At 53.5% G+C, this 25,643-nt stretch overlaps 8 protein-coding genes across 9 annotated transcripts, besides 2 other annotated features; 7 read left to right on the top strand and 1 right to left on the bottom strand.

Moving 5' to 3' along the window:
* Window positions 1–747: 747 nt before the first annotated feature.
* On the bottom strand, window positions 748–2,295 carry EKO05_0003031 (Glutathione synthase; the record flags this gene model as incomplete). The annotated part of the gene is made up of 1 exon (XM_038945198.1): window positions 748–2,295. The coding sequence occupies one exon, from the start codon at window positions 2,293–2,295 to the stop codon at window positions 748–750; it is 1,548 nt and encodes a 515-aa protein (XP_038801595.1).
* A 597-nt stretch (window positions 2,296–2,892) lies between these two features.
* EKO05_0003030 (uncharacterized protein) lies at window positions 2,893–4,497 on the top strand (the record flags this gene model as incomplete). Its single annotated transcript, XM_038937924.2, has 2 exons — window positions 2,893–3,510; window positions 3,562–4,497. 2 exons carry the CDS (start codon window positions 2,893–2,895, stop codon window positions 4,495–4,497), a joined length of 1,554 nt encoding a protein of 517 aa, XP_038801594.2.
* A 1,457-nt stretch (window positions 4,498–5,954) lies between these two features.
* Window positions 5,955–5,991: a tandem repeat.
* A 61-nt stretch (window positions 5,992–6,052) lies between these two features.
* EKO05_0003029 (5-aminolevulinate synthase) lies at window positions 6,053–8,013 on the top strand (the record flags this gene model as incomplete). Its single annotated transcript, XM_038937900.1, has 2 exons — window positions 6,053–6,380; window positions 6,494–8,013. The coding sequence occupies 2 exons, from the start codon at window positions 6,053–6,055 to the stop codon at window positions 8,011–8,013; spliced, it is 1,848 nt and encodes a 615-aa protein (XP_038801593.1).
* A 568-nt stretch (window positions 8,014–8,581) lies between these two features.
* EKO05_0003028 (THO2 plays a role in transcriptional elongation) lies at window positions 8,582–15,874 on the top strand (the record flags this gene model as incomplete). 2 transcript variants are annotated; one of them, XM_059636076.1, is made up of 4 exons in its annotated part: window positions 8,582–13,264; window positions 13,316–13,440; window positions 13,489–14,795; window positions 14,841–15,874. In XM_059636076.1, the coding sequence occupies 4 exons, from the start codon at window positions 8,582–8,584 to the stop codon at window positions 15,872–15,874; spliced, it is 7,149 nt and encodes a 2,382-aa protein (XP_059492059.1). The 2 variants fall into 2 exon arrangements, with proteins under 2 accessions (XP_059492059.1, XP_059492058.1); XM_059636075.1 differs by having other exon boundaries at window positions 13,489–15,874.
* Window positions 8,708–8,769: a tandem repeat.
* A 1,169-nt stretch (window positions 15,875–17,043) lies between the features above and the next one.
* Window positions 17,044–20,762, top strand: EKO05_0003027 (uncharacterized protein; the record flags this gene model as incomplete). The annotated part of the gene is made up of 2 exons (XM_038937841.1): window positions 17,044–17,340; window positions 17,406–20,762. 2 exons carry the CDS (start codon window positions 17,044–17,046, stop codon window positions 20,760–20,762), a joined length of 3,654 nt encoding a protein of 1,217 aa, XP_038801591.1.
* Window positions 20,763–21,605: 843 nt separating this feature from the next.
* Window positions 21,606–22,621, top strand: EKO05_0003026 (uncharacterized protein; the record flags this gene model as incomplete). The annotated part of the gene is made up of 2 exons (XM_059636074.1): window positions 21,606–22,388; window positions 22,451–22,621. 2 exons carry the CDS (start codon window positions 21,606–21,608, stop codon window positions 22,619–22,621), a joined length of 954 nt encoding a protein of 317 aa, XP_059492057.1.
* Window positions 22,622–23,273: 652 nt separating this feature from the next.
* On the top strand, window positions 23,274–23,591 carry EKO05_0003025 (uncharacterized protein; the record flags this gene model as incomplete). The annotated part of the gene is made up of 2 exons (XM_038937971.1): window positions 23,274–23,465; window positions 23,514–23,591. 2 exons carry the CDS (start codon window positions 23,274–23,276, stop codon window positions 23,589–23,591), a joined length of 270 nt encoding a protein of 89 aa, XP_038801589.1.
* Window positions 23,592–24,656: 1,065 nt separating this feature from the next.
* Window positions 24,657–25,492, top strand: EKO05_0003024 (E2 ubiquitin-conjugating enzyme; the record flags this gene model as incomplete). Its single annotated transcript, XM_059636073.1, has 3 exons — window positions 24,657–24,731; window positions 24,811–24,937; window positions 25,020–25,492. 3 exons carry the CDS (start codon window positions 24,657–24,659, stop codon window positions 25,490–25,492), a joined length of 675 nt encoding a protein of 224 aa, XP_059492056.1.
* Between the last annotated feature and the right edge of the window lie 151 nt (window positions 25,493–25,643).

The following is a 25,643-nucleotide window of genomic DNA, read 5'->3' as shown; positions in this document are numbered from 1 at the left end:
TAGTTTTGAGTTTAATTGACGCCCGGAGACGAAGTTGGTGAAGGCCATCCGTTCGCGATGCTAGGCTCTGTGACTTGGTGCAAATGCTGGCTCCCTTCGAGCTGCTGGTGTGGGATCCGTAGGTCGTGTCCAAACGTTTAGACACAAGTCTTGTTTGCTGCCACTGTCTCACTGCACCTTGCATCCCGCTGTCAAGTTCTTTGGCAGCGTTTTGGCGATGGTGGTACCAATTGTACCTCAGATGGCACGTTCTCCTATTCCGGTTTCATGGGAGTGGATCCCGCAAATTGGCAATAGTAACATTTCTGCGCGTCACACGATGTACCCTCGAGAACCATATGTATGCTACAATGGTGGTGATGAGATTTTCAGAGGAGTGCTGGGTCTGACAGAACAGACGCAAAGGCGTGGCTGTAAAGTGAGACTGTACAAGCTTCTTGGTTTCCAGCAGGCTGCACACTAGCCGCCCGTTGCTTTTCGTATCAGACACGAACCGATGGGAACAGGCTGGTCAACCCTCGTTCATTGAAGCTCGGTACAACTTTGGCTGGTTCTGCGGAATCCAGACAACAACCAATGCTTCGATGTAAGCGCGTGTGAAAAGAGACAAAATAATATCGATGAGGTCCCTCACAACCAAGTGGTAGGGGTAGAGCACGCCTTGAACTCTGTGTATTGCGTCGGTGAGTTGGTTCCCATCTATCAGGCCCGGACTTGCAACCGAGCCGCTCTCCCAACGACCTGACCTCAGCTCTCAACCAAGCAGCAGCTGTCCACCGCCCCGAACCCTGCGGCCACTCCTCCTTCTTCACTTTGATCCCCCTTGGTGCGGAGAAGATATCCTGCATCGAAGTTCTCCAGAATTTCGCCTTTTTGATTCTTTCCGGAGCCGTCTCGCCAAAGGCAGACTCCGTACACGCCCAGTTCGCATATGACACCACCCCTTTCCAGCACCCCGTTACGGATGATAGCGTTGCGAAGGGGTGGCGGTTCGATCATCTCCATCAGAATGTATGCTGGCCATTGTGTCTCGGGAAGCTTCTCCAGAAACGGAGGGATCGCTTTGCGATAGATGTTGTTGCCGCCTCCCTCGCGTTGAGGTTTCAGGACAAATCGAGCCGCTGACGATGGATCAGTCGCAAGCTTCTTCGCTTCCTTGCCTGCATTGCTGTTGTCAAGCGGGTAGATAGGCGCAAAAGTTTCTAGTAACCGTGACGCAACCTGGTCGTCGGGCAGAAAGCGCTTCAAGTGGGGTGACTGAGGGGTCGCCAGAACTTGTTGAACTTTCTTGCACCCAGCGAGTTGAGTCAGTACACTTGGGCATTTGATCGCCCTGCTCTTCTCGAGATGTAGTCGCGCTGCCCAGTCCTCTTCCTTCACGTAGTCGTCGGGTGAGTATCCTGCCCGGAAGTAAATGGTAGTCACTTCATACGACGTCGAAGAAGAGTGAGGCGGACTGTATACTAATGTCCGATTTCCATCGAGTTTGGTGTGCTCTAATGTCCTTCCGAAGGGCAGTCGAAAGGATCGTACACCATTCTCTTCTAGTAAGGCGTATTCCAGATGTCTCTGGTCGAAGACGTTCCGTTCCGGGTCTTGTACAACAAAGAGAACGCACAAGGGACGCCTGGTTCTGGATTCTCCATAGGCCTTGTGTCCAGCTGCAAGCCCCCTTGCTAGTTGTGACGTAGACTGACTTTGTCTGAGAGCATCTGCTTTGATGATGGAAGAGGTCGAAGAAGGATATGCACCTAGCGACAGGAGGTACCTGTGCAACGCAGACACCTGAGACGACAATCCACCAAACGAAGATGCGATGGTGTTGAACTCAACTTGCTTCAGACCAGGCGCAGGGTTGCTCTGAGACGGATCCTCGTGAACCATGTAATCCGAACGAAAAAGACCAAGTGATACGTCTTGGACATAACCCTCTTTCTTCACAGCAAGGTGAGTCTGCCACAGCTTTGCGACGAAGTCGTCAACATCGACTAGCTCTTCGACGATGCCCTGCAGCCATTGCTCGTCTCTTGCTATGGCAGAATACAGTTCGTTGTAGGCTCTCTGTATCGACAGACCATCTTCAAAGCAAGTACGTGGAAACAAGCTAGGGAACACTGTGACTGGTGCTGTTGTTGCGAGTACACCTGAAGGATCCTGAGATTGCTGGACGAAGGAGGGAGCTGGGCGAACGGCCAGGCCATGAGCTATCGACCAGTCTTTGAGCTCTGTAAAGATGAAGTTTTGCTCTTCGGCTGTAAGCTCAGGGGGATAGTCTGTATGCGATGTTGAGGCCATGACTGTCGCTGCGCATTCGTTTGCTGTGGCTAGCACCGTTGCGAGGATCAAAGGTTGTGAAGGTAGGTACCTGACAAATGCTTTCCCCGCGCTAACGAATTCGTTCCGCCGAAGCTCGCACGACATCTAGCGTCACCACGACAATCACCATCAATGCCAGTGTCCTGTTTGCCCCGCTTGGCGAGAGAGCAAAACTGTTCTGAATTCGATTCTGGTAGTCTGTGTGCTTTAACATAGTCAATCTAAACGCCTTGGACCAAGGGCCGACGCATCTCGCAATGAGGCTCACATGACCGCGCGCCTGGATCCACTTATTCGCGTCGTCGCCGCTTAGCTTTTGTTGCCAATAGCTTACTCCTAGGTCGGCGTACGCGACTACAGCTTATCCAGACTGATCATTGCGTGACTGTGCCGTGTCCGACCCCGATATACCCTAGTCGCACAGATTCGACATCACGGCAACGATCTTACGCGAGTCGCGGTCGTCGCCTTCCAACACTCATGCCATAGCCTACTGAAATGTCCTGGCCGACTCCGACGGCGGGCGGGCGAGCTCTACAGCTAGCTAATGACTGCCCTCCAGAGACGTCCGACAGCATGGGCGAGCACAATCCTGATGGCCGCAAGCGAAGGAGAATAGCTCCAATCAATCACACGCTAGCACCCTCGACAGCATATCCGCAGCTGGAAAACGCAGAGCCCAGTAGTGCGTATAATGCACCATCGCAGGCTCCTCTCGGGAACTGGGACTACCTGGCAAAGTGGCAAGCTGAAGATACCAGCATAGTTGAGCTAGAGGACCTTGGAGAAGACGACCATTATTCTCACGTGGACAATTATCTTTCCGAGGTCATGGAAGAGATGGACCACGAAAGCGAGGATCAAGACGACTCACCAGCTGAGGATTCCACGCCCAGACCTAGCAAATTGAGCAGTGACCGAGTCACCGAGATCATCAACGAATGCATCGAAGTATACACGAATGCCTGGGAGCCAGGTAAAGGTGAGACGGAGCACAAATATGAGACAGGAGAGAGCGAAGCACTCGTTGTCTATGACACAGTCGCCATGAGGAAAGAAGCACAAGCTGCCGGACGACAAGACGTACTAGTCGAAAAGTACCAACTAGAAGCAGAGTACTATCGGCAACGCCTCGACAGGCTGTGTGACGAGATTTCGAAGGATCCGGGCGACGCAGTTGCAGGAGTCAAGATGGTATGTGCTGACACAAGCGAAACGGTGAATCTTCCTAACTTTGTTTGCCAGAAATGCAGAAATCTGGAGGTCACTGTGGAGCTATTTGAGCGAGCGAACTGGCTTGCATCCATATATGATGCATCTTCAGATGCCGACAGTGGCAATGAACTGCGGGATGGAGACTCTGTCGTTTCTAATAACGCACTTCTACCTGCTACTCAGCTCTTCGGGCGGTTGCAGGGGCGAAGTTCGCCATTTGAGGTTATCGACCTTGGTACTCCTTCAGACTCGTCTGACCCCGAGACTGATCATGAAGTGTTGAAAGATAGCTCTGCAATGCCTGCACGAAGTAACGAAAGACGAGGGCATGGTCGTCAGACTCACTCTCTAGTGCCAGAGCCCATATCTGCTGACATCGTTGAGATCCCAAGCCCTGTGGCGTCAGCGGTTGTGTTCACCACTATGCGCCCAGGAACACCGCTTGGAAGTGCACCTGAGCACGCCTCCGTTGCCACTGTGAGCCGTTGGAGCTGGCCTCAGCTAACGGACACACAAGATCGAAAGCGCGTCGTGTCCAAAGCAATATGCGACCTCAGCTCAACACAGAGAGAGATGATAAGACAGAGATTACAGAATGTCGGCAGAGCGAACATGATTCGAGAGATTCCAGCTTGTGTCGACATGCTTCTCTGCGGTGATGCCAGGATGCCGGGCGTCCTACCGCAGGATTTGCCCAAGATCGTTACTTTCACCAAGCTGTTTCTGTGCTGGTGGTTTTGCGGTAATTACCTCTCAGAGGACCTATCGAAGCTGCAACTCGAGAAACTGGCGAGATGTCTGCGAAGAGATTCGGCAGATCCTACAACCTTCTGCGACTACGTCAGTACAGTTTTCAGCACGACCTTTAGCCATGCAGCACTCAGCAATCCGATGCAGCCTTCGCAGGCTGAAATTATTGAACTATCCGATGACGACGAGCCACTCCCGCAGCCTTTACAAAGATGAATGCGTCACATTAAATGGTTGCTACTAGGTGCTCCAGCACACTGGAATGGTATCTGACAATTTTGTGACTATGCAATGGCACAGCGGAAGTTGGTCATGACGTACTGCGCTCACTGCTCCGGAGTGTGGTAGCAGGCGAAAGTAGTGTAAGTGGGCTTGGCAGTGGCTTGTGAGCAGAGCCTACTTCAAGCATCTTACCAGCATGTAGGGGGCCTGAATCTCGTTGAACATTAGTTCTGTCCCTTGAAACCCTCTCTTAGCAGATGGAAATATACAATACAAGATGGAATTCACGTAAAAATATGTAGGCTGTCTAGCTTCTTAGATTGAAAAACCCGGGTATATTGTGTCTTTCCAGTGCAAGATAACCTAGAGAGTATTGTTACGCTAGTGACTCTAATCTAGTAGACATAAAAAGACGCTGTATTTAGGGTTGACAGCCACGCACAGGACAAGGCGTGCAGCGGAGGTAGTCAGCAAGCAAAAGCTCTTTGGTTGGAGTGAGACAGGTACACAGAAGTCGTGCGATCTCGGTCGCATTTCCCATCGCCAACTATAGTGTTCGCACGAGCTGAGAAGACCCCACTCTCCGCGCTTGCTCAGGCCTGGCCACGGTTGCTGACTTTACTTTACGTCTATATTGTCACACCACTGGCCAGAATTTTGCGGCATCTTTTCCCCGAGCGTCGGCATCTTGCCGACACACGCCGTGCACCCGTGCAATTGTCTTGTAGAAAGGTCTTCTACGGTTTGTTTCAAGCGTCGACGATCTGTGCGAGAAGTAACGGAAGTGCTGTCACTGACCGAGGCTGGTACGGAGCCAAATGCGGAAGAACGAGCGCCTGTACCATGGGCTGTAGTGCTGCTGTTAGCCAATGAACAGCGATCTGACACGCGAAATGGCTTGAGTGGTGGCGCTGATCATGACTGTACTGAGCAGTGGTACGGGCAGCAAGGGTTCCGAGGCTGGCTACGGAGTACATGGACTATGGCAACGAGGCCCTTGTGGCCGACGACAGTCTGATCGCAGGCGTGCATGATTGCTACCCGGTGCATGAGCTGCTCACGCACCGTTTCTGTACCTTTGCACTTTGTCTGTGTTGTGTTTTGTGGTTTGTAACCAGCTGGCCTGAGGTTTGATGTTCGAGCAGTGGGCCCCGTCGGGCCGTCGTACAAATGCCCTCAGGGTCAACAGCACCTCTGGTTCCAGCACCAAGAGCTGAGAGACAGGCTCCGGTACCCCTCACGCGGATCGTGCAAGCCATCAGCCGTCAGAGCAATGAAACCATGATCGATGTTGGTGTCGGCATACTAAGCGGCATGTGGCCAATGAATGCTCTTCCATTTGATGCCGCGCCCGGCCGCTTAGTCTGGCTCTCAAATCCGCGTATGAAATGATTTGTGTCCGCGCATCCTCACACGGCTCCAACCTTTCTCCTACTTCTTCTCCTACTTCTCCCTAACCCTCACCCTCACCCTCACCCTCACCCTCACTCTGACGGTGACAAATTCCACGCAACCGTCAAAACCTTGCCCCTTTCTGCCATTGACCATCATGGAGGCTCTTCTCCGCCAGTCGAGGACCATGTGCCCGTTCCTCCACAAGACGTCCCCCGCCACGCTTCGCTCGCTCTCGACCACCGCCGCCAGCCACGATGTCTCCCCCAGCGCTGGAAGCATGTCGAACTTGCAGGTGCTTGGCAAGCGCTGTCCCATCATGGGCAAGGCACTTGCCGTCCAGAGCGCCCGTACCGGCAACAGCGCCCTCGCTGGTGCTTTCGGCGGTGTCCGCGCTTACCACTCCCGTGTCAATCGCGCCAAGTTGCACACGACTGCGCACAAAGAGGCTCACGTCGAGATAGAGCGCGTTCGCGGCCAGCAAGGTACGGATTGACCTTCGGACGGTGTTGGAGTCCTCTACGTCATCAGCGCCACATGGCGATTCTTCGACCAACACCAATCATTCAAGTCGCGAAAGAGCTGACCCAAAGTGCAGGCCCGATCCCCTTCCCTCCTGCAGCGACGAAGTCAGCCATTGCCAAATCCGCCAACGTCGGCAACGCCAAGTCCGCACACTTCGATTACGAGGCATACTATGAGGCCGAACTGGACAGAAAGCACAAGGACAAGTCCTACCGCTACTTCAACAACATCAACCGACTGGCCAAGGAGTTTCCCCGCGCCCATAAGGAGTCGCCTGAGGACAAGGTCACCGTATGGTGCTCCAACGACTATCTCGGCATGGGCCGCAACCCGGCCGTGCTGAAGTCGATGCACGAGACGCTTGATAGCTACGGAGCTGGTGCTGGAGGCACCAGGAACATTTCTGGCCACAACCAGCATGCAGTGGCACTGGAAGATACCATTGCGAAGCTCCACTCGAAGGAGGCTTCTTTGGTTTTTTCTTCGTGCTACGTCGCAAACGATGCCACTCTTGCGACCCTCGGCAGCAAGATGCCCAACTGTGTCATCCTTTCGGATAGCCTGAACCACGCTTCGATGATTCAGGGTATCCGTCATTCTGGCGCGAAGAAGATGGTCTTCAAGCACAACGACGTTGCTGATCTTGAGGCCAAGCTAGCTTCAATCCCCGCTGAATACCCCAAGATCATTGCGTTTGAGAGCGTCTACAGCATGTGCGGCTCCATTGGCCCTATCGAGGAGATCTGCGACCTTGCAGAGAAGTACGGCGCCATCACATTCTTGGATGAGGTACACGCCGTTGGCATGTATGGATCGCACGGTGCCGGTGTAGCGGAGCACCTCGACTACGAAGCTCACAAGGCCGGCAAGCCTCGGGGCACAGTCATGGACCGCATCGACATAATCACCGGCACGCTTGGAAAGGCATACGGCTGTGTTGGCGGCTACATTGCAGGTTCTGCCAAGCTTGTGGACACCATCAGGTCTCTTGCACCTGGGTTTATTTTCACCACTTCGCTCCCCCCGGCGACTATGGCTGGCGCAAAGACCGCGATTGAGTACCAGTCCAGCTACCAGGGTGACAGGCGTCTCCAGCAGCTGCACACGCGTGCAGTGAAGGATGAATTGAATGCCCGGGACATTCCTGTAATCCCCAACCCTAGCCACATTGTGCCAGTCTTGGTTGGAAACGCAGAGACCGCCAGGAAGGCTTCCGATCTCCTCCTTGAGGACTGGGGTATCTACGTGCAGGCCATCAACTACCCCACCGTGCCTGTTGGCCAGGAGCGTCTGCGTGTCACCCCGACCCCCGGCCACGTACGCGAATACCGAGAGCACCTGGTCGAGGCATTCGACGCTGTTTGGAAGCAGCTCGGTATCAAGCGCACCAGCGAGTGGGCTGCTGAGGGTGGCTTCATTGGCGTTGGCGAGGCCAACAAGGCCGAAGAGCTTCCTCTGTGGACCGACGAGCAGCTTGGCGTCGACACTGTGTTGAAGGAAATGAAGGCCGGCCAGGGTGCTACTGGTATCCTGGAGGCTGTTCTTGAGAACGAGCGCAAGGCCACAGCTCACGCTGTTAGTGCTGCTGCTTAGGTGGTATGCATTTGGATAGTTGATGTTGGGCTGGGTACGGTCGCTCCTGCGCTTTTGGGGCCTTGGATAGCTTCGCCTTGATGGCAGTCACAATGACTTTCTATTTTCCTGCCAGAAACCATATTCTCATCGTGCGAGACATGAACTCATTCTGTGTGTTGACACTTCGTTGTATGCCAGACTCGAGACATGTCCCTATGTATGATTGTGCTGTGAACCAAGTGAACGGCGGCGTTCGGCGTTGGAGCAGTTCTGTGGGGTAGCCTTGGCAGCGCTCTCTAAGCTAGCGAACGCTCGCGGCTTGAGCTTCCGTGACAAAGTGTCTATGACCGCAAACTCAGCCGCGTCCACCGCATCGCGACAGCATTTCTTTGTCACGTTGCTGACTCCGCCCTTACGCGGTTTCGCAACTACAAACAGTGTCCCTTGTCGCACCCGTCGTGCGCTTGCACCTACCAGGAACGAAGCCCACGCTATCTCACGAGCTCTCGCGGCGCCGTGCATGTTCTGCGAACACTAATCCAGTCCTTTCCCTTCGCCGGTCTCGCGACCACCAGAGACATCCAAAATGGCTCCTGGTCCGAAACGAAAGCGTGGCGACCGCACCTTCTCCTACGACGATAGCCCGCGACCGTCGCCGCACCGACCACAGAATCTACCACTCGCGCATACTCAACACCAGAACAGCCCACGTGGCGGACGAGGAGGTGGAGACAGGCGGCAAAGCAGGGGAGGAGCGGGGATGGGCGGAGGAGGCCGTGGCGGTTACAGCGTACCACAAAGTCCCAGCGTCGCGTATGCTTCTCCACCAGCCAGATCCCCAACAGTAGGCGCACCCCATCCGCCTAGACCTGCTCAGCCGGCGCCATCTGCTCCGGCGCCATCTGCTCCGGCGCCATCTGCTCCGGCACCATCTAATCCAGCACCATCCAAGGACCCAGTCTCTCTGCCCTCAGCGCCGACGCGCGAAGTACCAGAGAGCAACGAGTACCTGACGCCCCAACGCGTTGCCAAATGGAACAATGAAGCACGACAAGCAGTTGTCCAAGCTGCGCTGACGGCCCAGCGTAAAGGCGATGTCTTTACGCTATCCGTCGTATTCCACGAGATCATCGAGGCGTCGATGGATCGCCTGTTGAGCTCAGGCGAGCTGGGATCGTTGGTTCGAGACATTGTCGCTGCACCCCCAAACGAGTCGGTAGACCCCGTATCCACCTTCCTCGACACGCTCAGCTCCTTGACAGAGAACGAACACAAGCAGACTTTGGTACGGCCTATGCTCATGGCAACGGATATCGATGTCGGGCGAATGCGCTCCGAACTCGATATCAACTTACTGAAACATCTTGAGCTGGTCCGTGGAAGCTTCGGGAAGATGGCCGTCCGCAAAGCCACACACGCTCTCTACCGCCAATCGAATTACAATCTCCTTCGCGAAGAGACCGAGGGCTATTCGAAGCTCATGACCGAATACTTTACTACAGTCAACAGCGAGCCACCGAGTCACGAAGTCGTTAGTGAAACATACCAGCGAGTGAATGCTCTCATTGGCGCATTCGACTTGGACATTGGCAGAGTTCTCGACGTGACACTCGATGTCTTTGCCAATTTACTCGTCAAGCATGGAAAGTTCTTCGTCAAGCTACTTCGCTGCAGCGCATGGTGGCCAGAGCAGCGGGGACTGGAGGGTATCGAGTGGGAGGAGCCGGAAGTATCGACACTTCCAAACTGGGCCCAACCAGAATCACCGTTGTGGTATCACTCTGAGGAGGAGAAGCTTCAACAACTGCAGCTACGTGAACGCCGAGACCGCAAGTTTTGGGACCGTGTTGGAGAGCTCGAAGCTTCACGAGCCGGGAAGGGCATCGAGGTCTTTTTCGAGCTTGGCGCTCGACGTATCACTGCGAACAACAGGCCGAGAGACGAGAAAATCCATGCAGAGGGCGCTACTCTTTCCGATCAACAAGCTGCACGGAAATGGGCAGATGACTGGATGTTGCAAACCGGGACATTGCCGCCTTCGGGTAATGATACCGCTGCTCAGCTTCTTGGCTTCAAGTTGCAATTCTACGCGTCTGATGCTCGCGACGCATCAGATTTCCTCCCCGACAACCTAATCCACCTGGCTGCCCTTCTCGTCAAAGTGGGATTTATCTCGATTCTAGATCTTTATCCACATCTGTATCCACCAGAGAGCGAAATGTCCGCTCACAAACGGAAGCTGATAGAAGCTAAGAGGGAGAAGGAAGAGAAGGAGAGCGGAAAAGACAATGCATTGACACTGTCAGTGCTCTCGGACGACACTATACAAGGACCGCCTGCCGTAAGCCGCCTCAGAGAAGCCGACAAATCCACAAGGCCCGAGTCTGAGAGCGGCACTCCTGGAAAACCCAGCGAAGCCACAGATGCGAAGCCCCCACTGCCAGAGCCAGCTGATCAGAAGTACCAACTTCTTAAAAGTTTGCTCTGCATTGGCGCTTTGCCTGAAGCCTTGTTTATCCTTGGCCTCCATCCTTGGTTACTGGAGGTCTACCCGGACCTACTTGAACTTATGTCTCGTCTAGCCCATCACTCAATCAGCAAAGTCTACGAAGCAGCAAGGCCTATCTCCCCAGAGCAGATTCCAGTCGTAACAAAAGGCGCCGTTTCTCGAGGCCTTTCCCGCCCAAGCGATTTCACACCCCGACGAACACTTCGATGGCCTAAACCAGATCAGAAAGATGCAGGCGATGGTGTCGATTATCGATTCTACTGGGAAGACTGGGCTGACAATGTACCTGTTTGCCAAGACGTCGACGACGTGATCAAACTGTGTACCACCTTGCTTGGGTTGGTAGGCCCCGAGTGCGGCAAAGATACTGTTCTTTTGACAAAAATCGCACGCATAGCGAGAAAAGACTTTGCAAATAACCCATCAGATGCAAACCGACAGCGCTGGATCAGATTCTCGACAACTTTCCTCACTCCAACGCTCTCTTTCACTGGTCAGAACCCGGGTGTCGTGAATGAAGTATGGGAGCTTCTCAAGCAGTTCGACACCGCAACACGCTTTACCATATACGAACAATGGCAAGTCAAGGGAGCCAGCAAACCAATCTTCAGACAGTTCTTCAAAAAGGTGCAACACGCAACGAGTAAGGAATTGAACAAAGTCACGGCTACAAACACCAAGGAGTCCGGACGCAGGATTGCCAAGATTTCTTATTCCAATCCTGGAATCGTCTTCAAGAACATTGTCACGCGACTTATTAGCTATCCAAATATGATCGACGCCCTTGTGGAGTGCAGCAAATACATCACCTTCCTCGGGTATGACGTTCTGACTTGGACCCTCGTTACCACCCTCACGAATCCTAACAAAGAAGGAAAAAAGGGCGATGGCATGTTCGCCCAAGGCTGGCTTACCAACCTGTCTTTGTTCATTGGCAGAGCCTACCAGAGATACACCCTGCTGGATCCGACCCCGGTTTTGCAATACACGACACACCAGCTTCTACAATCTTCGGGTGAGCTGTACATGCTCGACGTCCTCGAGCAGATGGTTAAATGGATGGGTGGTATCGCAGCCACCGGCTCACTCTCGGAATCCACCGTCCTTTCGTTGAGTGCAGGGCCAGTCCTTCGCGCATACACCCTGCAGCACAACCTTGCGGACAATCGTCATCAGGCTGTTACCTCGGCCAAGCGATTAGCAAAATGCCTGAAGGACAGAGACCTGGCGCCGCAGATTCTGGTCGCGCTGGCACAGCATGTCGAGGCTTTCATTCATCGCGATGATCAGCTTGATGCTCCTGACAAAGTGGTCTTCTTCAACGCTGATAAACTGCATTCGAACCTCTTTCAATATCTCGAATTCCTTCGCGCCTACTTCTCGGAGGAAGATTTCGACAGCGCTTTCCCAGGTTTGATCGAAATGATCTCTGATTATGGCGTGGACCCAACTATTGCTTTCACCATTTGCCGTGCAAGCATAGCTGCGAAAGCAAACTCTTTCAGGGTTGAGCAACAAGACAGGTCTTCAGATACCAAAAACCGGAGCAACAGTGGAGACATCGCAATGGGAGGAGCAGAGAGCACAGCAGTCAACAGCACTGCTACTCCCTCTACCGCTGTAGGCGATGGTGCCTCTAGTGCGCCTGGAGATGTTGAGATGAACGAGGCCGCTAAGACTGAATCCGAGGGCGTTTTGGTGGGAACGACTATGGCCGGTCTTTCGAATCCCGAGATCGAAAGAGTAACGGAACAGTTGAGAGCAGTACTGCCCGAGTCTTTTGCAGATCATCCTTGCCTGTCGTTCTATGTCACATTCTGGCAATTGTCTCTTCCCGACGTCGATCAGAATGGTATTAGAGATCGATACCGCGAGACGATCCAGAATTGGCAACAAAAAGCCGCCCCTACGCACGCAGACCGTCGATACAACTCGCGCATTCCTAAGCAGGACACGCCAGAACAGCGACGCGCAAAAGAAGAGATCGCGAAGCTAAGCAAGGAGCGAGACGCTGTTGCGAAGATCGCCAAGGCTACTCAGGATCAGTTGCGGGTCGAAATGAGCAAGTGGTTCGCAGACGTGCCTATGGTCGGTCCTCGATCTGACGCTCTTCACTTGGCCCTGTTGCAGGACTGCTTCATCCCCCGCAGCCGCATGTCTCTGCACGATGCGCAATACACTTCCGCTATGCTACATTTCATGCACAGCTCTGGAGTGCCTGGGTTCCGTACAATCAAGCTGCTCGACCTTCTCTTTTCCACCAACAAGCTCAGCTGTATCATCGGCATGTACTCGGAAGAAGAGTCGAAAAACTTCGGTCGGTTTCTCAATGATGTTCTTCGAGAGCTTCAGAAGTGGCATGACAACAAGCACGATGCCTATGTCAAGTTCGCGTACGGCGCGGATAGGCAATTGCCTGGATTTGGCAGAAAGTTTGATGCCGATCGCAACCCAGAGACTCATCTTGACTACAATGACTTCTGTCAAGTGTCCTTCAAGTGGCACAAGGCTTTGTTCAGCGCGCTCAAGACTTGCATTGAAAGCGGCAAGTACACAGAGGTTCGCAATGCGATCAGTGTGTTGAACGCCATCTCTTCAAGCTTTCCTAAGGTTGACACCATGCGTGACGAGCTCCAAACACCACTGGAGCACATTGCTAAAAACGACGAAAGGGATGACCTTAAGATCTCCGCGCAATCGACATTCCGGATATTCAAGCAAGGCAAAGCTCACTGGCGGACAGAATGGCAGTACCGTAATGTGAGTCGCACCAGCAACACTCGGCCATACCAGCGTACTGATACACCAAAGATTCCTGCCCCACCGGAAGCCACCAACGGCGCCAGCAAAGCCGACTCTCAGACACCGCAACCGAAAGACGCTCCTGCAACAAAGCTTAACGCCAGCGCGCCTGTGTTCAAGTCCAGAAACGAATCGTAAGTCAGCCTATCCGACACACAAATAGCACTCGCTCATTTCCCAAGAAACAATGAGACGCCACTACCTACAGACAGCCCCGACGACAACGCCCAGAAGCGAGGTTCAACGCCAGCAACATCAGCAGTTCGTCCTAGCGATAGGGACTCTTCTTCTCAGGCAAGTACCAAAGAGCCTGATGTTAGGGACTCTACTCCATCGCAGCAAGAGCGGGGTGACAATACACCTGTTAGGGGCACACCTGTCCCATCTGCCCATGCCTCTTCCGGACCTTCTCGAATGGACAGCAGGGCCACGCCGAGCCAAGGCCCTCCAATGGGCAGATCCTCTCATGCTTTGCCCATTAGACCAGATTCTCAACCTCACAGACCTCGCCCCTCTGACCGTCAGTCCGATTACGGCCCTCCCCATGGCCGACACGACAGCCGGCCGCCTCATAACGACTATGGGCGTCTTGAGCGCCCGAGCGATCCTCGCGACCGACCTATGCCTGGTGGCAGAACCCCTGAGAGGGGCCCCGGTCCTGTAGAACGCCGTGATTATGGCAGAGACCCTAGGGAGTACGATGAGCGAGCCATGCGAGCGCCGCCAAGGGAAGCTAGGGGTCCCCCTATCCGTGGGCCTCCTCAGTGGGAGCCTAGAGATCCGAGAGAAGCCAGAGACCATCGAGAGCGACTCGACCACCGGGGGCATCCTGTGGTACCTGTCATGGAGCCCAGAAGGACATCCTCAAACTCAAACCTGTCGCAAGAGTACTCCTCGCACCAACGTGACTTGCCGTCGTCTGGCAGGCACCAAGCCCCGGACAGGGCAGAAGCACCAATCTCGCGACAACCGCCTACCAATCTGTCGACAGCCACCGATGGCCCTGCAATCAATCCGGCTCGTGCAGCTTTGATAGATCCTGCAGTCAATCCAGCGCGTGCTGCTCTAATCAACGAAGCGGGACCTCCCAGGCACGAGTCCCCTCGATCTGACCGCGACAGCCGTCGCGAGAGAGGACCGCGTCCGCAGTCTCCTAGAAGGGGAGATGATCGTCGTGGGGACGATGGCGGCCCGCCACCTCAACACGTCCGTCACGAAATTCCTTATGATCATCGGGAGGAGCGAATACCTCCCCACGCACCCCCTTCGAATCGTGACCGCCGGGACGAAATGAGTGTCAACAGCACGCCTACGGGTCCTCGTAGGCCGCAGAATGAGTCTGTTCGGACTGAGATGCCGGGTTCGTCTCGCGGTTCTCGCGAGATGTTCCAGCCTTCACAGTCTTCACGCCAATCGTACGTTCAAGCGCAGGACCCCAACTACGGTAGGCTTAATGCGCCTTCCGAACCCGTCCCTTCTGGGCCGCGTGGTCAGTCCTCTGCCCAAAATCATTGGCCTCCACTGACGTAGGCAGGTGATCGTCGCGAGACGCCATCCCAGCTACCACCACTAAGCGCCCCTTCAGGTCCAGCAGCATCGAATTTGAACCCAAATCCTCCGGGTGTACATCCTAGTCGACTGCAGGCAAACTTCGGTGGTAGTGGGTCCAACGCTCCACCTATACAAACGGATGTTTCAAGCGCGCCAAGTGGCCCTCGTGGCTCGGGTAGGACGCCTCAAGGGTCCTTGCCCTCCCCAGGAGGCAGGGGCCCACCGACAGGACCTGCGTTCAACAATGACCGAGGACCACGTAATCCCAACCCCTTGCGAGCTATTAACAACGTCCTAACGCAGAATGCACCATCACCCACCGAGCGGAACGCGCCCATTCAGACTCTGAACTCTCCGGTCACTGTACGTGGTCGAGGTGCCAATCGTGCCAACACTTCTGGCGATGGACAGAGCGATATGAATAGTCCCATGCCGCCGCCGCAACACACGCCGATACTCAACTCTCGAGCCGAAGGTCAGTATCCTAGGAGCGATAGGCAAGGTCCGTTGGGGCAGGTGGGTGGCGAACCCCTGGATGAACGATCGGAATCACGCAGCCGTCGTACTGAAGGCAGACGAGAGGAGCGGTCCGGACGCGAACGAGATCATGAGAAGCGATCAGAAGAACGAAGCAGCCGAAATGGGCCGAGTCAACGAGGAGAAGCAGGCCAGGAACAAGAACGAGGATCTGACCGGGAGCGTCGCGAAAAGAGGGGTAGTGACAGGGAGAGCAGCAGACGGCATGGTGAGCGGGAAGGCGAACGGTCAAGCCGCGAAGTAGCAGGAGACCGAACGGGACGCGAGCCTCGCGAACCACGCGAAAGGGGTGAACCACGGGAACCACGCGAAAGCAAGTCTCATCGCAGCTCTCGCGACGAGGCTCGCCCATCAGGATCAGGACGGGAAGAGCGCGACCGACGCAGCAGAGGTGAAAGTGGAAATGGGGGAGACGACGGACGAAAACGAGTTCGTGATCCTGCGGACCAGCCACATGGCGACATGAAGCGCAGACGATAGACATACCTCCGCACACATATCAACGCATCAAGACATCACAACGTCAACATTCTTCTCACAGCAGTCTCTTTCTGTTCTTTGTTTCGGTAGCGCATTGCATTGTATGGCGTTATGGCATCACGATACCCCGAGCGACGCGTTGGGATGCGTAATATTGGGTGGATATTTGCATGGAGTTTTCATTCTCGTAGTTCCTCCAAACACTTCGGTGCATTCCTTCGCAGGAAGCATCTCTACAAGCTGATCATACATGTACCAAAGTATCAAGTCGGAATTGTAACGAGTTAGTTTAGCTCGCGCACATGACTTACCCGACATTCAAGGCCGCCTGTTGTGAAGCCAGATCAGAACGCAGATGTGATACAAGCAAGGAGTTTCAGCGACGAGGTTCGCCATCCATAGCAATACTGTGCGGTGGTGGGTGGCGTTGCCGAAAACTCATCAGATCCAAGAACTGTTCTCGAGCTTTCCCGTCGAGCAACTGGCTTGGCTCTGGAGCCGCGATGCTCTAGACCTAAGTAGGCAAGAAGAAGGAATGGTCCCTTGCTGCTGATGTTGAAGTAGTTTAGATGCCTTACTAGAAGCAGTCGCAGCAACCACATCAGCGCTATACATGTCTAGAGGTGCACGATGTTTTTGTCAAGTGAGTTTTTGCCTCACTAGCCACACCATAGATGAGGCGTAAGTCTAGAACACGCCTGTTAGCCGTCATCGGTGGCAATCTTGTTCTCCGGGCCGATCTACACTCGTGAGCACTTTTAAGATGTGCTCTCAGCACAGTAGGGTTAGGTGGGAAGATCTCTTGGGTGAATCATTAGCTGTTTGGTGATTTTATGTTCGTGTCGCAATCGATACATCGCTGATGATGGTGTGGCTGGGTGTGCTGATCCCCCAGAATTCACATTTCTTCGTATCGAATGGCTGGTGTGGCTGAGGCTCTGGACCCTGAAGCAGGTTTCCTTCAATAACGGCATGACCGTTCGACAGCCGGCTAGAATCCAGTCGACCGTCCATGCGTGCTTCCGATACGTCCGCGAAGGGCGCACAGACTAAGCCACGAGGAACCTGGAGGACAGGCATGCGGCTCACCGTTCCTACTTGTTAACAAGGCCGACCCTCGATTTCGCGTGACAAAACCGGAATTCGACCTCCGCACACATTACACAGTCATGGCTGGCTGCTTGACCACAAACCACCCTTATGAGGGCTTGGCTCAGAACACTGCCAGTGACAGGGAACGAGCTCGAGAACTGTACAAATACTTCCGCCCTCCAATCTCCTCGGAACCTCTGGACACAGTTCTCACAGCACATGCCCAACTGGTAGCATGGAGGTTGAACGCCGAGCGCTCAATGATATCTCTGATTGACGAAGAGACTCAATATTTTGTCGCCGAGAGTACGAAGACGGTCCACCTTGACGACGCTGCCCAGTACGACGACCCCGAAGATGCGATTTGGGCTGGAGTGGGTACTTTTCCATCATCTGGCTTGTAACTCGTAGGGAACCTCATGACTGACCCAGTGTACAGTGTGTGAGAGTACCTAAAGCAGGCAGATTGTGTGAGCACACTGTAGCCGCGCTCCCACCACCAGAAGGCGGGCCGGCCTATTTTGAGGTCCTCGATCTGAGCAAAGACACTCGCTTCAACCAGCTCAATTTTATAGCGGGACCGCCGCATTTCAGATACTATGCTGGTGTGCCTCTGCGTACGCATCGAGGTATCAATATCGGGTCGATATATATCCTTGACAGCAAGCTAAGACCAGCACTCACTCGCAACGAAAGAAACTTCCTCGGCATCATGGCGGACAACGTAATTCAGCATCTCGAAATGACTAGAGATAAGAACGACCGGCAACGCACCTTCAGGATGAATGAATGCTTGTCAATGTACGTTGATCCAGCGTCTGAGGATGTGAGAAGGTGGAGCTCTGGTCGTCGTAGCGAATCGTCCGATGACGAATCAGATGACTCCCAAGGCACCGCCGATGGCTTTGAGCGCATTGAAGTGATCACACGAGCTGCAGGGTTGCTGCGAGAAGCAATGGACATAGAAGAGGACGGAGGAGGCGTACTCTTCCTAGACACATCGCTGGCAGCTGTTCCGACTCAGCAACAGCGCATTGGCAACATGTCTGGAAGCGAAGCCGCAACTGCAAAGGCGTTAGACGGATCCAATTCTGGAGCTACAACCAGGCCAAACACCCGATCTTCAAGCCCAGAGGTGCGAAGGAAGCGAACCAACACTACTGAGATTCTCGCACACACCTATACATCCGTAGATGTTTCGCCAGATCAGCCAGAATTTTTGCCTTTCACTCCAGAAGAGCTCGCGAAACTTTCCAAACGCTATCCAAGAGGGAAAATGTTCACGTACGATCAACGAGGACAGGAATTGTCTGACTCTTCAGAAAATGGAAGTGTGGTTACGGCACGACCAAAGTCAAGAAAACATCGACAAATGTCTCCTGCAGAATCTGCCAGTTTACACGCCCATTTCCCGAAAGCTCGACAAATCATCTTCATACCGTTATGGGACTCAACGACAAGTCGATCAGCTGCTTGCTTTGTGTACAATTGCTCAGACTACCGCAACTTCTCGCATCAACTAGAATTTCTGAATTGTATAACATTCTGCAGCTGCGTCGACACAGAGCTCATGAGGCTCGCCAACCTCAAGGCAAACGAACAGAAGGACGATTTCATTGGATCAATCTCGCACGAACTTCGCTCGCCACTGCATGGAATACTGGCCTCGTGTGAATTTCTGCAGGATACTACATGCACCTCGTTTCAACAATCGCTGGTTGATACTGCAGAAAGCTGTGCGAGGACGCTGCTCGACACAGTCAACATGGTGCTAGACTACAGTAAGATCAATGCTTTCGAGAAGAACAAGACAGGGGACGGCTTGCAGAGCGACACGAGACCAGAGGTTCCTGAGACCTTGCAAACAAACCTGAGCACGCATCGCAACGTCAACCTCGCTGTGCTAACCGAGGAGGTTGTTGAGGGTGTAGCAGCAGGCCATGCTTTCAACGCGCGCCAGACTCAATCACTCCGTAACGAGACCGGGACTTGTGGCAGAAAATTAAGCGTTCACACGGATCTTACTCTGTGCAACCCGGATGTCGAGGTCATTGTCGATATTTCGAAACAAGATTGGACATACTGGTGCGAGCCTGGAGGGATGAGGCGCATTATCATGAACCTGGTCGGTAACTCACTCAAGTACACCAGGGCTGGGTATGTTCATGTCGAGCTGGCAACGGAGATTGGTGAGCCAGACGCTACTGAATATGGCGTTCTGACGGTCAAGGACTCCGGTCAGGGCATGTCCCCCGCATACCTCAAAGACAAACTCTTCGCGCCTTTTGTTCAGGAATCGAACCAAGCTCCTGGAATTGGCTTAGGACTGTCACTTGTAAAGTCTATTGTCGACACGCTCGGTGGACACATCGCTATCGAGTCTACAGTTGGCGTTGGTACGAAAGCGACTGTCAAGATCCCTTTAAGAAGAGATACGCGAATCACCCCAGGAATCAACTCTATGATCCCAAACTGCTCCGATAACGACGCCGACGACATCGATGACAGCAGTATTGTGCAAACAATCGCAACGCGAGCGATCGGCAAATCAATCGCTCTCTACTGTCATGAAGAAAGAGCACCAGCAAGTGGCCGAGACGAAGCGTCTCGCCTGATGCGCCAGAGCATAACGGCCTACTTGGAGGCATGGTGCGGATTCTCAGTGAGCAGATGGCACCAAAATTCTACAGCTGACATCGTCGTCATTGAGGAAGCAAACCTCGATGCTCTTCTCCACGACTCCCCTCAACTTTCAATTCCTGGTTCCAGAACTAAGATCCTGGTCCTTCGTAACATATCCTCGATACAAAGTGCGGACGTGCACTCAATCAAAAATAGCAACGTTGAAGATGTCCGCCATCCTTTGGGGCCGCACAAGCTTGCGCGGGCACTGCTGTCTTGCCTGGACCGCTCCCACGTGAAAGTCGTAGAAACCGATCGAAACGACTCTCCGTGTGATGTGACGATCAGACTGATCGAAGAGACCACAGCAGCAATAGGAGATGTTACGATTCTTGACAACGAATCAATGCATGACGAGAATCACACTGTCAAGCATGACAGTCTCAATCCCGAGAACGACAAATTGAGGGCGCAAACAATCACACATTTTACGGACAATGGGCTCCAGCCAAACATAAACAACGACCTCCTTGGTCGTGCCGACCACAGGAACACAATTCTCGCCAACACCCGCTCCAATTCGTCACCCGGAAAAATTAGTTCCACCGACGAGAAAAAGATACCATCCACTACAAAGCCATTATCCAATACCGCAACGCTCAAACCGTCTACATCCATCAACACCGCCTTTTTATCGCATACACAACGCGTCCTCCTAGTCGAAGACAACACCATCAACCTCCGCCTACTCCAAGTCGGCATGAAAAAGCGCGGCTACACAGCGATCAGCAGCGCCGAAAACGGGCTGCAAGCCGTGAACACATACCGGTCCCTGCTCCACGCCGTGCCTCCCTCGCCACCAGACATCATCCTTATGGACCTGTCCATGCCCATCATGACAGGGTTTGAAGCAACACGGCAGATCCGCGAGCTTGAGGCGGAGTACAATGGGGCACTGCAGGAAGGACAGGCCCCACGCCACTCGCTCATTGTCGCGTTGACGGGACTCGCCAGCGTCAGGGATCAGAAAGATTCTTTTACCAGTGGTGTAGATTCGTACATCATGAAGCCGGTTAGTTTCGCAAAGCTGACCACGCTATTGCAGGATTGGACGGTGGAAGGGAACGGGGGTACGGTGAGGGAAGTACCGGGCGTTGCAGTTGTTGTTGGCTGATGATACGATACCCAGGAGTTAGTGGATTGAGTTTGGTGTCTAAAAGCGCATTTATGACAGGAACGCACATCGAAGGTACTGGCGCTTTTTTCTTCTTGAGCGTATTGCATGGCATGGCGTTTGGGAAAGACTACGAGGTTTCAAGATCTTGTCACCATGTCAGAATGGTTGTGAAGCTGTCATAGTCGGCGTACGCGGTTGGATAGACTGTATTGGATCATTTCTTATGGGAAACAGCAGCTTTGTAATTTTTTAAAAATGCTGAGAATTGCAAGCGTTTAACACATCTGGGAGGATCTCCACATGTCATTTGCGCAAGTGAGAGACAGCCAGCCAGCGCTGAAGCCTACGCGCTGCTCTGCCCCTCTATTCTAGACCTACTGATGGTTCTTAGCATTCCAATGCAGAGGATCAATACGGTACCGCAAGGGCCCTCAGCTGTGGTAAAAGAGTGGTTCTCTACGCTTGCAGATACGCACACCGACAAAGCAACCACCTGCAACTCCACAGCAGTCGCACAGCGAAACCGTGGCAGCCAACAGCACAGCCCACTTGTATGCCAAATCTGTTGCCGCACAATGCCGATAGTAGAACTGCTCTTGAACATGCACCGGTCGAGGGTATACATCAGATTTCAACCTCGGTTTTGGACTATCTGGCCGTATCGAAACCGTAACTGATGCTCTCTTCCAACCTGTGCAGGGGAGGTGAGAGCTGCGCAGAAGATTGGCCGCTTAGGAAATCCTCCTTCACCGTGAGGCCTGACTGCACTTGGCAGATACGGTCCTCACCTCAAACCCTCTCTAACACCATCTTACACTACAACTCAGTCTCAACAACAGAATGAGCAATTGGAAGCTTCAGATCGAAGAAAGTCGCGAGACTCGTGTTGTGGACGAGCACGAGTGGATCTCGAGCTGGCTTCGAGATGCGGACTACGAGGAGCGCAACCAAAACGTAAACGACGCTGGTGATATTGGGGCAGTTGAACCTGTGACGCCACAGAGACGACCACTGCAGATACTAAACTACGACGAGGTGTCACCGACAAATACCAATTTCTCTCACGACTCGGTCTTCGATACGCCACAGGGCTTTGGTGATTCGTGGACTGAAGAGGACCCATTCTGTGATGACGTCCCCGACGTTACCAGTGTCTTGGATTTCAAGGCCGAAGTGGTTCAAGACAGTAGAGAAACACCGCAGGAGGACTTCGCCAACGATTTTGAAGTCAGGAGCTTTGCCTCGTATGATCCTCCGAGTGATATCGACGAAGGCCTTGCAAAGAGCATCAACGCTAAGAGCATCAACGCTACGAGCATCAACGCTACGAGCAAGGCACACATAGATACAGTAGCGCTACCCACTGAACAGAACGGAATTCGCATTACCTGGATCACCTCATGTACGCAGTGTATACTTGCCGACCTGCCATGCTCGAGGACGGTCCCGTGTTGCTCTCGGTGCAAACGTACCGGACAAGCGAATGTGTGCCTCTTGCATCGGCGCAAGTTTCGCGAGGAGGTTGAGAGAGCTGAAGCAGAAACATGTACAACACCAGTGCTTCTGAAGTTGCAAGGTGAGGATGAGAGTCACTGGGTGGAGAAGCTCAGACTAGCTTGTGAGGTACGTCTTTGAACCACCAAAGCTCTCTTCAACTTCCCTGAACCAAGCTTACCGCAAGACAGTTCGATACACTCTGGCATGATCATGAGGATCGCAAAAACTGGGTACTTCCACCAGTTGATGGTCGACGAGGGGACTTTCGTGCGCATGGTGTACGTGTACCACGGACGCATCCAGGTGAAGGCAAAGGTCACTTGACTTACCGGGAGCTTGAGGTGGCCATTGGAAATTGACGCTGCAAACGAATGTACTCGAGTCTTTAGATGGATAGTTCTTTTGGTACCCTTGTGGAGTGAAACTGGATGTAGACGTGCAGCTAGCAAGTCAGCTCAGGGGGTGAGATTGTCTCTTCTTCGTCGTTATTAGTTATGTTAGAAGCAAGAAATCACCTGTGCATCGCAATATTCGGGTATGGGCCCGTAATGATAGAGCAATCTACTGTCTTGATGCCGAATTTAGGTAAACGTCAGTCGTTACGGGCATGTGCTGGTCGTCTTTGTATTTTGCCATTTGCATACTCAACCCATGAGACTCGAATAGTTTTGATTAACCAGATATGCGGCGGGTTTGAAAAACGAATGTTGGCGGACGTTTGCCGAGTGAGTGTGAATGGATGAAGCTATTGGCGCACTGACCGCCAAGACCGTGGATGACGAGCGTTCCAGTTCCAGGCTCAAGCGCGGCGGCGGTGCAGGCCTACACGTTCGACACCTGCCACCACCTACACAACCCTCCATCGCTCACAACACGGTGCTCCTACCGCAGATTGCATCGTCGCAGCTACAGACTCCACTCAGCATTATAATCATTATCTGCGCTCGAAGCGCCGCCGCCATCGATAAGCTTCCCGCTTCCGCATAGCCGCAGAGCTCCAAGTCGCCCACCATGGTCAAGCCGGTTGTTTCTGCCATGAATGCATGGACATGCATTGTCCTCTCCGTTTTTGCCATTGTCATCCTGTCCACCATTGGAGCGTTGTTCAAATCTGGAAGCAACACTATGCTGGGTGGGGAAGAGGATCCTGAAGATGGCAGCGCTGTTGCTGGGGCAGTCTTTGGAGCAGTTTTCATCTACATTGTACGTGCAGACTTGGAGTTTATCAATCCAAACACTAACAGAATCCAGGGCTTTTTCATCTTCTGCGGCCTTCAGGCCTTCCTCCACATCCGCGAAAGCCGTCGCGGCGCAATAAGCCTGTCTTGATCGCCACAAAGGATCAGCTACTACGAGTCAAACACGGCATGGCAGAACCTGCTGAAGATAGGACCGATGCGCAATCACAGACGCCGGATGGTTTCTGTTTGAGCGGTCACAACTGAGCTGGAAGGATTAGATGTTTTGCTTTACAACACAGCACACGGCGTTAAATGGGATGGTTGTTTGATATCAGGTTTCATGTTCACGTACAGCTTACGATACCTATTTATCATGCAACAAGCTTGACACCACAAAGGGCTCGAGGATCGTGGGCGCACCAAGACTGTGATGCAGTTCGTCCTGCAATATCAACGTGACTAAAATAGGTCAGACAAGTTTGTCCATCCCACAGCTATGCACAGCAGCCTGGAGGTGATAGTGGCTTGCTCGAACAAAGCCTCGAAAGCCCTGTGTCAGATGGTGTGAGAATCTGAACTGCACAGACCGATGTGCGTATCTGAGAAGTATTGCTTTGCCTTTCTTTTCTTTGCAACGCAAAAGCCGTCACGCAAGCGCACGAGGCCGCATTCATCATCTCCTCCAAAGTCTCCGGGCTTGTGACTTAGCGCAGGTGACGTGAAGATTGGGTGCTCGCCCTCAGGCGTCCTTGTCATGTGCCGACTTCGGCAAGTGAACAATGGAGTGCATTTCGAGCCGCTACACAAAGATGCAACAATACCGAGCAAGCTATCCTGAAACAGTCTCGACAGGAGTCAACGGCGTACTGCAGCGGAAGCGCCGACATGAGCGCGTTCGTCGGCAGCACCTCACTTGTTGGGTGGTCGGAAAGGGCAGGCGGTGAAGCGGCCTCGGCGAGACCACTGAACCCTGGACTACGGCGAGTGCGCGGTTCGGTCACTCATCATACCCACGCCTCTTATTTCGCGCCACTCTCACTACACTGAAGCGCTCTTTTCCCTCTCTTCACCACTCGACTGGCCCTTTTCACCAAATCGTAAACTTTCGACCGCTCCACCACCAGCGCCTCGCTTTCATCGACGCTCTACCGCCTGCTTGCACCACCAAGACCAAAGCACCACCAGGTACTCAGATATCGAAAGGCAAAGCACCATGGCGGACGCTGCACAACGAGTACTTCTGAACGAATTCAAGGCCCTGAGTAAGGAAACATGGACCAACATCGAGGTATGTTCGGCTACAATCCCTGTGCCATGCACCGGGTGGCGGCCACGTATGCGCAGAACAGTGACTGACGGCTTCACAGCTCCTGAACGATAACGTCTTCGAGTGGAGTGTTGCCCTTATCGTGCTCAACCCAGACTCCCTCTACTACGGCGGTTACTTCAAGGCCAAGATGACCTTTCCCCGCAATTACCCTCATTCCCCGCCAGGTACGTCACCACAATACCCGGAACCATGAGTGGCAGAAACGACCTCTCTAGTTTTGTAAACTTGTAGCTAAGATCCCTCCAGACTTCAAGTTCGTTCGCCCACTCTACCACCCGAACATCTACCCAGACGGCCGCCTGTGCATCTCGATCCTGCACCCGCCCGGCGATGACGAGATGTCCGGCGAGCTTGCGGCCGAGCGTTGGTCGCCCGTGCAGCGCGCCGAGACTGTCCTCCTCTCCATTCTCTCACTCCTGGACGATGCCGAGACCTCTTCGCCCGCCAACGTCGACGCCGGTGTGATGCTGCGCAACCAGCCAGAGCAGTACAAGCACATGGTCACAAAGGATACCGAGGCGTCGAAAGCAGATATTCCAGCGGGCTTCGTCATGCCCACACACGAATCAGCCTGGAGGCGAAAGGAAGAGGAGGGCGATTTCGAGATGAGCTGGGAAGACAGTGACGTCGAGAGCTTCGGTGGTAGCGAGAGCGATTTCGATGAGGAGATGGACTCCGATTTCGAGGGCGAAGAGGATGAAGACGAGGAGGACAAGTAAGCCTTTCCGTCGGCTGGACTCCTGTCCCTTTTCTTTGGTTCTGGTTTCTTTACCTTATGATTCTCATCAGCGCGGCGTCTGGTCCCACAGGTGTCTCACAGGGTTGGGTAAGGCCGGACTGGCATCTGTTTCGGCCACGGAGTTATTTTGC

The sequence above is a fragment of the Ascochyta rabiei genome, chromosome 4 (assembly GCF_004011695.2).
Source record: "Ascochyta rabiei chromosome 4, complete sequence".
Taxonomy (NCBI): domain Eukaryota; kingdom Fungi; phylum Ascomycota; class Dothideomycetes; order Pleosporales; family Didymellaceae; genus Ascochyta; species Ascochyta rabiei.
The sequence above is the reverse complement of the archived record's forward strand: the minus strand, read 5'-3'. Positions and strand labels throughout refer to the sequence as shown.